The sequence below is a fragment of the Phocoena sinus genome, chromosome 1 (assembly GCF_008692025.1).
Source record: "Phocoena sinus isolate mPhoSin1 chromosome 1, mPhoSin1.pri, whole genome shotgun sequence".
Lineage (NCBI taxonomy): Eukaryota > Metazoa > Chordata > Mammalia > Artiodactyla > Phocoenidae > Phocoena > Phocoena sinus.
The window spans coordinates 139,714,916-139,729,407 of NC_045763.1; the positions used below are offsets into that span (position 1 = coordinate 139,714,916).

The window sequence follows — 14,492 nt, forward strand, 5'->3', positions numbered from 1 at the left end:
GATATACCATGTTCTTGGATTGGAAGAAGCAATACTGTCAAAATGACTATACTACCCAAGGCAATTTTCAGATTTAATGCAATCCCTATCAAATTACCAATGGCATGTTTTACAGATTTAGAATAAAAAATCTTAAAATTTGTATGGAAACACAAAAGACCCTAAACAGCCAAAGCAATCTTGAGAAAGAAAAACGGAGCTGGAGGGATCAGGCTCCCTGACTTCCAGTTATACTATAAAGTATGCTACTGGCACAAAGACAGACATATAGATCAATGGAACAGGACAGAAAGCCCAGAAATAAACCCACAGACCTATGGTCAATTAATCTACAACAAAGCCGGCAAGAATATACAATGGAGAAAAGATGTCCCTTCCATAAGTGGTGCTGGGAAAACTGGACAGTCACATGTTAAAGAATGAAACTAGAACATTCTCTAATACCATACACAAAAATAAACTCAAAATGTATTAAAGACCTAAATGTAAGACCGGATACTATAAAACAGAGGAAAACAGGCAGAACGCTTTTGGACATAAATCTTAGCAATGTCTCTTTGGTTCCACCTCCTAAAGTAATGAAAATAAAGACAAAAATAGACACATGGGACCTAGTTAAACTTAGAAACTTTTGCACAGTGAAGGAAACCATAAACAAAATAAAAAGACAAAGTACAGAATGGGAGAAAATATTTGCAAATGATGTGAACTACAAGGGATTGATCTCCAAAATATACAAACAGCTCATGCAGCTCAATATCAAAAAAACAAACCACCCAATCAAAAAATGGGCAGAAGATCTAAATAGACATTTCTCCAAAGAAGACATACAGGTGGCCAAAAGCACATGAAAAGCTGCTCAACATCACTAATTATTAGAGAAATGCAAATCAAAACTACAATGACGTATCACCTCACACCAGTTAGAATGGGCATCATCAAAAAGTCTACAAACAATAAATGCTAAAGAGGGTGGGGAGAAAAGGGAACCCTTCTACACTGTTGGTGGGAATGTAAATTGGTACAACCACTATGGAGAACAGCATGGAGGTTACTTAAAAATCTAAAAATAGAACTACATATGATCTAGCAACCCCATTCCTGGGCATATAATCTGGAGAAAACCGTAATTCAGAAATGTACATGCAGCCAATGTTCAGAGCAGCACTATTTACAATAGGCAAGACATGGAAGCAACCTAAATGTCCATTGACAAAGGAATGGATAAAGAAGATGGGGTACACATACACAATGTAATATTACTCAGTCATAAAAAAAGAATGAAATAATGCCATTTGCAGCCACATGGATGGACCTAGAGATTATCATAGTAAGTGAAATAAGACAGAGAGAGACAAATATCATATGATGTCACTTATACGTGGAATCCAAAAAAATGATACAAACGAACTTATTTACAAAATAGAAAAAGACTCACAGACTTAGAAAACAAACTTATGGTTACCAAAAGGGTAAGGTGGAGGGGAGGGATAAATTAGGAAGTTGGGATTAACACACACACACTACTATATATAAAATAGATAATCAGCAAGGACCTACTGTAGAGCACAGGGAAATAAATATACTCAATATTTTGTAATAACATATATGGGAAAAGAATCTGAAAATTATAACTTAATCACTTTGCTATACACATGAAACTAACACAACATTGTAAGTCCATTATACTCCAATATAAAATAAAAATAAAAAACATTTCATGACAAAAAAGGTCTTTCAGATCATTTCCCAAAGATGGTATAGGATTTCTAGCTGTGTTTACAGTGGTTGGAAGGGGACAACAAAGGCCAGATGTGAGAATCCTGAGTTTGCTTTCAAGTCCCCAGAGTTTCAGCCTGGGGACTTGATATTTTCTGCACAGTTCTCCAAATTCTTGTGGTAAACACAAGACAGAAAATGCTTTGGGAAAGATATAGTCCACAGTAAAAGACCTAGGAAGCCAAGAGTAGCCCCAAGGGGGTTTCCTCCAGGGTAGAATGAATGACAACACCTGCCTGGCTTTCTCCCTCTCACCCAGCTCTGCCTATGCTTCCTCCTGGGTCCTGTCTTCCATGAACAACTCCTGCAACACAGGATGTACCCTCAGCCATTCCTACCTTCCCCAGTCTACTCATGCATCTGTGATCCATTACTTTTGTCTGGAGCCTAGTTGTTTCCACTTGCCTGGACCAAGTTGAGGAGGTCTGGCTTCCTACCTGCTAGGTAAAGTTGACTTGCTCTATTTTGCCCTAAAACTATCTCTTTCAACATTCAAGGGATCCCACTTATCGAAACATCCTAGGATTTGTAGAATAAGTCTATGTTCACCTTCAGTTCTTCTGAGGACAAATATACCTGTCTCTCAGCCAATGTCTGTTCAGAGCAAAGAGCCTGAATTTCTCTCATGTACCAAGTAGAAGAGAAAAATCCTACTGAGCGCTTGATATGTGGCCAGAGTGACTGAGGAACTGAGTTTGTACTCAATTTATTAATTTTACTAGATTCAAATTGTAATTAAAAAATTGAAGATGTGTAAAATAATATTTTCTGTTAGACAAAATGTATTATTTCAGTAGGACTACAGTTTACTTCAACAGTTGAAAATTTAGCAGCTGTATTGAGATGTGTTATATGCATGAAATACATACTGGATTTTGAAGACAGTATGAAAAGAATATAGACTATCTCATTAATACTTTTAAAATATTGATTATATGTTAAAATAATATTTGATATGTTGGATTCAATAAAATGTATTATTAAAGTTAATTTCACCTATTTTTATCTTTTTAATATGATTACTAGAAAACTTTAAACGATGTTTTTCACATTATATTTCTACTGACATGCTGCCCTAGATGCTTTCAATGGCTTGTTCTATTCCTCCCACTTACTATTTTCTTTTTCTGGAGAAACTTAACACTGCAGTCACAGACAGTCTATCTGGTTTCATGTTTTGAGTTCAAATAACATTTGCTTTATTCATTTCAGAAAATGAGATGTGAAAAATTTGAAACCACTAATTCTTTATGATTACATAATAGATTTCAATGAAATATTTTGACTTGATCAGTCCGGGAAATTTAGGAAACATCTTTTTTTCCTGTATCCTTACCAGGACAATAACTTTTCTTTCTTGGATCTGTTGGTACTTTGTCCTGAGAAACGCGTCAACCAAATTGGAAGTGAACTGGGATGTATGTCACCTCTAAGCCTTAGACTGCTCAAGTCCAGTCCTCTGTGATTCCAAGGCTTAAGTGAAAATCACCTTTGCACATGTCACGTAAGCATAAAATAGCTTTCGGGCTCCATGCCTGTGGGGCCTTAACCACAGGCTGCAGAGCCATAGATTCAGAAAGCCTGAGGTGTGGGGACTTCTGGAGGATTTTAGGAACAATGATCTGAAGAGACAGTGCAGAATCTAATCACATGACAGGGTGCCAGTCTCTTTATTACATAGTCCTGGGTCTATTTCCCACAGGTTACTTGAGCCATTACTGGGTTTCTTTTGCGCTCAGAATGGTACATTTTCTAAGAGAACAAGTATTCCACCCGGGCCCATAGTTAAGTTTCCCTCCAAGGATGGGAGGAGCAGGGACAGCTTGTCTGCTGCAGCTACTCCAAAGGAACAGCCTCTGATTTGATGAAACTGCCTTTGACACACAGCTGGGAAGTGAACATAATGCTTGGGAACTTTCTGCCTCATTGGAGGGAAGTAAAAAGTGTCATCTTAGCATAAAAAGAAAAAGAGAGAGCTCAATTCCCAGAGGTAGCAGGCAACGAGCATTAACTAAATTGTCAGTTTGGAGCCAGTACTCCCTTGATGAGCCTGGTTTTTCTAAGACAGCCTCTGAGCCTCCACTAAGCCCAACTTCCGTGTTCTCCCTGTTTGCACAGCTTCCCTCCCCAACAGGAGCTCTCCCACTGACCTTCCAAACCTCCCACACCATCAGAGGCTACAGAGGAAACCTGTTCTCCTGGGAGCTGAGACTCAAGTGTGACACAGGAACCTTGCCCTTGAATGGGTCCTCCCTCTACATACTCCCTCCATGTACCACACTGGTTCATGAGTGGATTTCTACTGTGTTCCCAGGTGAACACTCAGTCTGAAGGCCCCTGATCTGCAGGTAGACTCCAGGTCTCAAAGAATCTCCCAAAGTTTCTTTCTCACCCTGAGGAGCATAGAGATGCAAAATCCAATGGTTATCCCCTACTCACTTCTTGTTTCTGGGAACATTTATGGAGAGAAAACCAGGTAAATGGTTGAGCTGCATCTCCTACGAGCTGGGGCTCTCTGCCCCTTGGAAAGAACTGAAAGCCTCTCAGTGCTCTTTGAACAGCTTGTCATCTTGTCACTCACATCAGTTCCCAATCCAGCTGGACTCGATCAATATCATCCATCAGCTTCATGAGCTTCTTCTTAAACTGATGTTCAAAACGCACATCATCCTCAATAACAAGAGTCTTCTCCAGCTCTCGGTCAATTACCTGTAAAGGTCAGTGGGAAGATACCTTATGAAAAGTTGATATATTTATCTAATAAAAAATAGGTATCAAAAAGTCAAAAGTATAGTAGCACAACAGGTAGTAGCTCATAACTGGAATCTAAGCAAAAGTCCATCGACAGTAAAACGGATAAATAAACTGTGGTGTATTTACAGCAGTGAGTGTAAATGATCTACAGTTAAATGCAAAGTTATAGGTGAATCTCACAAATGTAATGTTGAGAGATTGAATGGAACCACATGGTGTGTACACATAATAAAAGGAAAAATGTAGACAAAATTATTCTGTGCTGTTAGAAGTCAGGAGAGTGGTCACCCTTGGGGAACTGATGGCTAGGAAAAAATGCAGAGAAGGGCTGTGCTTCTGGGGTGCTGGTAACCAGTTTCTTGATGTAGGTGCTGGTTAACCTGGCTGTATTATTTAATTTGTGAAATGTCATTGGCCAGTATCTTATGAGCTACATATTTTTTCCTATAAAATTTAAAGTTTATCTATAAAACAAAGTTTCTTGAATAAAAAAGATAGGCATAGACTGGATCATTAAAAGGGAGAAAGCCCTTTCAAGAGGACTTTCTTTGGGGACTCTCTTTTCTTGTGGGAACTGACCCTTAACCAAGAACCCCACACTTTAATACCACCCCTATCAATGTCTGATCTGTAAGACAGGGGTTCAAGTCCTGGCTCTGCCCCTTCTTGCCTGAACAAGATAACTATTTTCTCTTGGGTAAAATGGGCCCATCTCTCCTAACCCATCTCACATGACTTCCGGGTGATTTCTTATACTGAGTCACTTAAAAAATGATGACATGCTAGATAAACACAAGGCATTCCTACTAAGGATGGGGATGCATCACTAGGAGTGTGGCCCCCAGAACGTGGGTGTCTTCCCCTATCATCATTCCAAGTTGCACCAAGGCTACCCTTCCTTGTTTGTCACTGGCCTTGTGTCAGAGGGAGACATAAGGCAATGACAGCTTCCAAGCACACTCCCAGAACAGTTACGGGTTCACTTTATATCTGGCCCGAGTTCACCTACAAGGTCCCACTCTCCTTCCTCCTCATTAAAGAACTGCACATTGAAATGAAGCGTTATTTACCTCTTTCCAGACAGAGTAGTGGCTAAGGAAGCAGCCAATTTCACCCCTAGTTAGAGGCCTGGAGGAGTAGGGATCTCGATATCCTGGCAGCATTTCAATATTCAGGGCCTTCAGCTGGCTTGTGTTGAGTGCCCTGCAAGACAGAACATGCCCCAGAATTAACAGGTTGAGAGGTCCCCACCACAGAAGCCAGAAGGAAGAGTTCTGCATATTCCCCAGAGCCTTTCTGCACACTGAGAAGGACTTCTCATGTTTCCCATTATTCCTTACAAGCTGCTCAGGGTTAATGTGTTGTGGTAGCATTATGAGCTTTGTGAGGACAAGAAAGAGTCTTATACTTTATATGCCCCTCGCAATGCCCGACACAGTTCTTAAGTGTCATCACTATTGACAACTTTGAAAAGGTATTTTCCTAGTGAAGGAGAGTGGCTAATAGAAAGCTTAAATACTATTAAACACTGGAAGGGATGAGGACAGGAAGGAATCAGAAGAGAAATTGTGTGCATGTGTACATCTTTCCTTTGGACATAAAAAAGGTTAAAGATAAAAATGCAGAGAGAATCTTGTAAGCAAGAGAGAAGTGACTCACTACATACAAAGTATTCTCAGTAAGATTAACAGCTGATTCTCATCAGAAACTGTGGAGGCCAGAAGGCAGAAGATTGATATATTCAAAGTGCTGACTGAAAGAGACCATCGACCAAGAATTCTATATCTAGTCAAGCTAGGCTTCAAAAATGGAAAAATTAAGATATTCCCAGATAAACAAAAAGAGTGTCACTAGTAGATCTGCTCTACAAGAAATACTAAAGGGAATCCCTTGGGCTGACACGAAAGGAAACTAGACAATAACTCAAATCCACATAAAGAAAGAAAAGCACTGGTAAATATAACTGCATAGGTATCAATAAATACAAATGATGTAAGTGTTCTTCTGTTTATAACTTTTCCCCTTATCTGATTTAAATTATAGCTGCATAAAGCAATAAGAGCAAATAATGTATAAAGAACATTATGTATAAAGAAATAATTTGTGTAACAATAGAACAAAGGAGGGGGGAAGGAATGAAGCTATATAGTAGCTAAGTTTTTATATAGTATTGAAGTTAAGTTGGTATTTTTTTATTGAGGTATAGTTGACGTATAACATTAGTTTCAGGTGTACAACATAAGGATTCAATATTTTGCATATTTTGTGAAATGATCCCATGATAAGTATAGTTAGCATTCATCACTATATAGCTACAAATTTTTCTTGTGATGAGAACTTAAGATTTATCCTTAGCAACTTTCAAGTATGCCACACAGTATTATTAACTGTAGTCACCACACTGTATATTATATCTCATGACTTATTTTATAAAAAAGTTTATACATTTTACCCCTTCACCTATTTCATCCACCTCCCAATCCCACCTGTGGCAATGAATCTGTTCTCTACAAGTTTTGTTTTGTGTGCTTTTAGATTCCACATATAAGTGATATCATATTTGTATTTCTCTGACTTATTTCACTTAGCACAATGCCCTCAAGGTCCATGCATGATGTCACAAATGGCATGACTTCCTTCTTTTTCATGGCCAAATAATATTCCATTGTATATATACACACATATTTTCTTTATCCATTCATCTACTGTCAAACACTATGTTACTTCCATGTCTTGGCTATTATAAATATTGCTGAAATGAACACGGGGGTGCATATATCTTTGAGTTAGTTTTTAAATTTCCTTTGGATAAATACCCAGAAGTGGAATTGCTGGATCACATGATAGTTTATTTTTTTTTGAAGAACATCTGTTTTCCACAGTGGCTGCACCAATTTATTCCCAACAGTGAACAAGGGTTCCCTTTTCTCCACATCCTTCCCAATACTTGTTATTTCTTGTCTATTTGATAACATACAGTCCAATAAGTGGGAGGGGAGGTCTCGTGGTTTTGATTTGCATTTCTCTGATGATGAGTGATGTTGCTCAACTTTTCATGTATCAATACCTGTTGGTTTTCTGTATGTGTTCTTTGGAAAAATCTCTATTCAGATCCTCTTCCCATTTTTAAATCAGATTTTTTTTTTTTGCTGTTGAGTTGTACGTGTTCTTTATATAGTTTGAAAGTTAATCCCTTATCAGATATATGACTTGCAAATATTTTCTCCCATTTGGTAGCCTGCCTCTTTATTTTGATGGTTTCCTCTGCTGTGCAGAAGCTTTTTAGTTTGATACAGTCCTACTTGTTTAATTTTTTGTTGTTGTCACCTTTGCTTTTGGTGTCAAATCCAAAAAATCATCACCTAAGCTGGTGTCAAGGAGTTTATTCCCCCCTGTTTTCTTCTAGGAAGTTGGTATTAATATGAACTAGATTGCTATAAATTAAGATGTTAATTGTAATCCTCAGGGCAATCACTGAGAAAATAACTAAAAATATATATAGGAAAAGAAACAAAGGAATTAAAATGTTAAAGTAGAAAATATCTTTTAAACATAAAAGAATGGACATTCTTATGCCTCATAAGAATGGAGGCATAGAGGAACAAATAAGACATAAGATGTATCGAAAACAAATAGAAAACAGCAGGTGTAAATCCTACCTTATCAGTAATCACATTAAATGTGAATGGATTAAACCCTGTAATCAAAGACAGAGCTTAGCAGAATGAGTTTTTAGAAAGACATCCAACTATGTGCTATCTACAAGAGACAGACTTTAGATTCAAAGGCAAATAGGTCTAAAGTAAAAGGATAGAGAAAGATATACCATGTAAATAGCAACCACAAGAGAGCTGGAGAAGCTATACTGCTGTAATATCTGACAAAAAAATTTAGACAAAGTTACCAAAGGAGAATATTTTATAACGGTAAGAGTCAATCCATCAGGAAGACATAATTATAAATACATATGCATCTTACAATAGACCAAAAACATGAAACAAACTGACATAACTAAAAGGAGAAACAGAAAATTCAAAAATAGTGGGACACTTTAATACCCCATTTTCAGTAATGTATAGAACTAGCCAGGAAACAAAACCAATTAGACCTAACATTTACAGAACACTCTACCCAGAAGCAGCAAAATACACATTCTTCAACTGTACGTGTAACATTCTCTAAGACCATATGTTAGACCATAAAGACTATACAGACCATAAAGCCTCAGTACACTTAAAATGATGACTGAAATCATATAAAATATGTTCCACAATCATGATGAAATTAAAAATTGATAGGAACTTGGAAAATTCAAATATGTGAAATTAAACAACACACTCCTTAACAGCCAATGAGTTAAAGAAACCACAAAGGAAATGAGAAAATATTTTGAGACAAATCAAAATGAAAACATAGTATACCAAGGCTTACAGGATGCACCTAATGCAGTACTTAGAGGGCTAGTTACAGCTACAAATGCCTATGATTAAAAAAAAAAACTCAAATAATCTGCTTTTCCATTTTAAGAAACTAGAAAAAGAGCAAAGTAAACCCAAAGCAAGCAAAAGGAAGGAAACAAAGACTAAAGTGGAAATAAATGAAATAGAGAACAGAAAAATAGAGAAAAAATTAAACCAAAAGTTGGTTCTTTGGAAAGAACAAAATTGATAATCCTTTAGCCAAAAAAAAAAAGAGAGTAAACTCAAATTATTAAAATGAAGAAAGAAAGAGGGGGCAATCCCTACTGACCTTATGGAAGTAAAGAGGATAAGAAAATACTATGAACAATTATACACCAACAAATTAGATAGCCTGAATAAAATGGACACATTGCTAGAAAGATACAAACTGACTCAAGAAATAGAAATTCTGAATATACCTATAACAAAGTAAAGAGGTTGAATTAGTAAAAGAAAAAGTCCCACAATACAGTCCAGAACCAGAGAGTTTCACTAAAGAATTCTGCCAAACATTTAAAGAATTAACACAAACTCTTACCAAAAATAGAAGAGGGAGCACCACCCAACTCATTCTATGAAGTATTATCTTGATACCCAAACCAGAAAAAGCCATCACAAGAAGACTACAGACCAATATCCCTTATTACTATAAATAGAAAAATCCTCAAGAAAATACAAGTAAACAGAATCCAGCATCACATAAGAGGCATTATACATCCTGACAAGTGTGATTTATCCCAGAATTGCAAGGTTCATTTAACATGTGAAAAAAAGTCATGTGATGTTTGTCTGTTAATTATTAACAGACAAACATCACATGATCATCTCAATAGACATAAAACTTGACAAAAATCCAACTGTATATGGATTAAATGTTTATATTCCCCCCAAGTTCACATGTTGATGTTATTAGGAGGTGGGGACTTAGGTCATGAGGGTGCAATGCTCATAAATGAGATTAGTGCCCTTATAAGAAGAGCTTGCTTTCTCTCCTCTCTTTGCTGTATGAAGGCACAAGAGGATAGCCACCTACAGACCAGGAAGGGGTCTCTCACTGTAATCCAGCCATGCTGGCACCCTTCTCTGGGACTTCCCCGCCTCTGGAATTTCGAGAAATAAATGTTATCTGAGCCACCTGGTCTATGGTAACTTGTTACAGCTGCCCAAACTAAGATACCAACACCCTTCCATGATAAAAAACACACAATCCAATCAAGGCCATCTGTGAAAACTCCACAGCTAAGATTGTATTTAATGGTGAAAGACTGAATGCTTCTCCCTAATATCAGGAACAAGTCAAGGCTGTCCACTCTTACCACTTCTATCCAACATTGTACTGGAGGATCTAGCCAGGGTAACTTAATTGGGTAAACAAACTAAAACGATATTCAGGTTGGAAAAGAGGAAGTAACACTATCTACATTTGCAGATGATACAGCCTTGTATAGAGAAAATCCAAAGGAATACACACACTGTTGGGCTGCACCTTGAAGGCCTTCAAGCCTCGTAATTGCCTGGTCTCAAGAAAGAGGGAAGAGCCCAGAGACAGAGACAGCAACACCAATTGTTTATTGGCCAGGGGATCTTACAAGTTGAAACGAAAGGTCCTGGAGCAACACTCCACCGTGTATGGCAGACAACAGACAAGACACAGCAGCAATCTTTGCTACCTAGGAGAAGAAAGAGGCTACCATTTATAGGGGGAATTGACGTCAGGTGGGCTCATCAGTTACCAGGGAAACCAGTGGCTGGGGCAGGGGGCAAGTTCCTGATTAAGCCCTATAATTAAGATAATTGGATAGTCATGTAAATGAAGCAGGCACTGGTCAAGCAGAGAATATACATAGAGCAAGAGAACAGCCACCTGGAGTGTCCTGACCATGCACTCCACCCCCTAAGTACCTTGCACGACCCTTACAGTCTTGGTCTGCCCCTCTTCTGAGATATCCCTGGGCTCAGGTATGCAGAGGTGCACTGCAAACAAGCGCCACAAATGCAACACAAACAATAGCAGCTAAGGAGTACCAAGAGTAAGCCAGGGGCTTGGCTCGCAGGACAGGAAGAAGGTGAGAGTCTGCAGTCGTCCCCAACGTGGTCACATTAACGAGGTCAGCTTTCTCTGGCATCTTACTGCAGACCCAGTAATCCGACTCAGTTTGCAGTAAGGCCACTGTTTTTGCCCAGTCCTCAAACAGATTCCCTCCACTGAGGCTAGGGATGGAATGTGATGTTTCAACAGGCACAATACAGGGGAGATTATGACCATTAAGCAAATTATAAGCAGTAACAGCATTCTGAGATCATACCCCCGCCTGTGGTTTTTTGCCTGGCCTGCTGTACCATACAGCCTGTCCACCTTCAGTCCCCACAGCCCAGCTGCTGCTGAATTACAGAGAGACGGTAAAACAACAGAGCACAAGAATAATATAATGGTGCCTTTTTCCAGTAGGGCGTCCTGATTAATTACCTTAGTAGTCTCAGGTGGGGCCGGGTAGAAGCTAGGTGAAATCTTTCCAATCCTATTGCCCACAGGGCGGCAAATCCAAACCACCGGGGACTTATCTGCCAGTCCCAGGGCCATTTTATAATGTGTTTCCCTGAGGGTAGATCCTGTGGAAGGGCAAAAGTGAGTTATTGTCCTGACCGATAGTTGGCAATGGTCCGTTGGTGGTCAACAGCTGAACTTGGATGGTGTTGACTAGTTGCCTCAGGGTTAACATGGCATAGGCACTGGGATGATAGCTCCTGGGATGTTCAGTTTTAGTTTGTAGGGCTTGAATTAGCCTCCTGGAAACTTGAGAGGGCAAGTTTCCCATCTCAGCTGTTGTTTAAATCGTCCATTTATCCTTTCGATTAGCCTGGCAGCAGTGGGGTTGTAGGGCAGGTGGAAATTCCAGTGTATGTCACTTTTATCAGCCCATTTCTCAACTTCATGGCCAGTAAAGTGGGTTCCTTGGTCTCCATCGATGTCCATGGGGTTCCGGTATGTCGTGCACGGACGGCTGTTCTAGATCCTGCAGAGTGGTTTTTTGTGTTGCTCCAGGACTCCAGTAGGCCTTTTGTAATGTCTTCCACCTGCTGTAACATGTTGCAGACTAAACAAAGTGTTTGTTTTCACTAGCCATCCCTGTGCAGTCAGATGAGCCATGAGCATGGGGCTGATGTTTCTAAACTGGTCAGAGACTCTGAGGTTAACAGGACATCATCAATATAACGGAAGAGAAAGACATCTCTCATGGCGGTCAGTTGCCTCCAGTCTGGGGAAAGGAGCTGCTCTCCATCTGTATCCTGTGGGACAAGGGACCTCTGACCTCGTCCCAATCCTCTTCCTCTCCTCCATCACTCTTGGGGTCCCAATTTGACCATCCAGGCTCTCTTGACAGCCCCCATTCATCAAGGACAGCAGCCACAGGGCCCCATGTGCTAGTGGACAGCCACCTCAGGATTACCCCCACAACTTTTCATTACCTGTCCTTATTTCCCAACACTTTGGTGCTCACAGGAGTTTCCTCAGCCTCCCGGCTAGCTCGACAATCGCTGAACTGCACCCCATAGGTCTGCAAGCTTTATAATTATTCAGCCTCGAGACTGAAGAAAGAGCCCAGACACAGCCACAGAGACATCAGTGGTTTACCGGACAGGGGGATCTTACAAGTCTGAAGCCAACAGTCCTGGAACGTCACTCCACTGTGTACGGCAGACAACAGGTAGGACACCGCAGAAATCTCCGCTACTCCAGGGAGGAGTTTACCATTTATAGGGGGAATTAACATCACGCTTTCTCATCAGTTACCAGGGAAACCAGCAGCTGGGGCAGGGGCAAACATGCAGGCAGTTACTGATTAAGCCCTATAATTAAGGGGATTGGATAGTCATGTGAGTGAAGCAGAGACTGGTAAAGCAGACGTACAAAGAGCAAGAGAAGAGCCATCTTGAATGGCCTGACCATACACACACACACACACACACACACACACACACACACACACTATTAGAACTAATAAATGAGTTCAGCAAGGTTGTAGGATATAAGATCAGTATACAAAAATCAACTGTATTTCTATGCACTTAGCAATTTGCAATCTAAAAATGAAATTAAGGAAACAATTCCACTTACCATAGCATCAAAAAGAGTAAAATACTTAAGAATAAATTTAACAAAATTAATGCAAGACTTGCACGCTAAAAACTACAAAACATCAAAGAATTAAAGCTCTAAATAAATGGAAAGATATCCCACGATCATGAATCAGAAGACTTCATATTGTTGAGATAGAAATTCTCCCCTCAATTGATCTACAGCTTCAATGCAATTCCTATTAAAATCCAAACTGTCTTTTTTTGTGTGGAAAATGACAAGCTAATGCTAAAATTCATATGGAAATCCAAGGGACCTAAAATAGCCTAAACAATCTTGAAAAACAATAACAAAGTTGAAGGACTCATACTTCCTTACATAAGAAGCTACTGTGAGGCATAGGGACCGGTGTACACATCAGTGGAACAGAATTGAGAATCCAGCAATAAACCCTTAAATTTAGAGTTAATTATTTTTTGACAAGGTTGCCAAGACAATTCAGTAAAGGAAAAGAATAGTCTTTTAACAAATGGTGCAGGGACTAGATAACCATGTACAGAAGAATGAATTGGACCCCTACCTTACACCATATAAAAAACTAACTCAAAATGTATCAAAGATCTAATGTGTAAGAGATACATATAAAAGATAAGACTATAAAACTCTTAGAAGAAAACACAGAACCAAGTCTTTGTGGCTTTGGATTTGGCAATGGATTCTTAGATACGACACCAAAAGCACAAGCAACAACAAAAATATAAACTGGACTTCATCAAATTAAAAACTTTTGTGTTTCAATGGACACCATCATGAAAGTGAAAAGATGACATAAAATGGGAGAAAATATTTGCAAATTATATATCTGACAAGAGGCTTGTATCCAGAGTATATAAAAAACTCTCACAATTCAACTCGTTTTCCTTGGTCCGTGTGGCCTATGAAGGAGATTGGGGCTATTAGAGGTATTTGAAACAGTGGTTCCCAAACTCTAGTGCATCCAAGAATAGGGTTGCCAGATTTAGCAAGTAAAACACAGAATGTCCAGTCAAATTTATATTTTGGATAAACAGTAATTTTTTAGTATAAATAAGACCCATACAATGTTTGAGACAAATTTAACTGGGTATCCTGTATTTTATGTGGCAACCTTACCAAAGAATCACCTTGAGACTTCTTAAATGCAGATTCCCTACAGATCATAATTCAGCGGCTCTGGGACTCAGGAAGCTGGCCCTCTTAACCAGCCCCTAGGGACTCTGACATGGGTGTCCAGGCCACACTTTGAGAAACACTGATGAGATTCTCTAAAGGAGTCATAAAAACTTCCACAACAGCTTCTAGTCATACTCCTTAGAGCCATTCATATTCCAAATTCACATAACACGGAATTGCAGGTTTTGTAAATATCTATGCCTTGAAAT

At 39.1% G+C, this 14,492-nt stretch overlaps 1 protein-coding gene across 1 annotated transcript in view; it reads right to left on the minus strand.

Moving 5' to 3' along the window:
- The window catches only part of COLGALT2 (collagen beta(1-O)galactosyltransferase 2), a 141,753-nt gene that overhangs the window by 23,323 nt on the left and 103,938 nt on the right, over positions 1-14,492 (minus strand). Inside the window, exons 9-10 of the mRNA XM_032645630.1 lie at positions 5,604-5,736; positions 4,361-4,488 (exon numbers count right to left, since the gene is read on the minus strand). Coding sequence (XP_032501521.1) covers positions 4,361-4,488; positions 5,604-5,736 — 261 coding nt within the window. The remainder of the gene's footprint in view (positions 1-4,360; positions 4,489-5,603; positions 5,737-14,492) is intronic.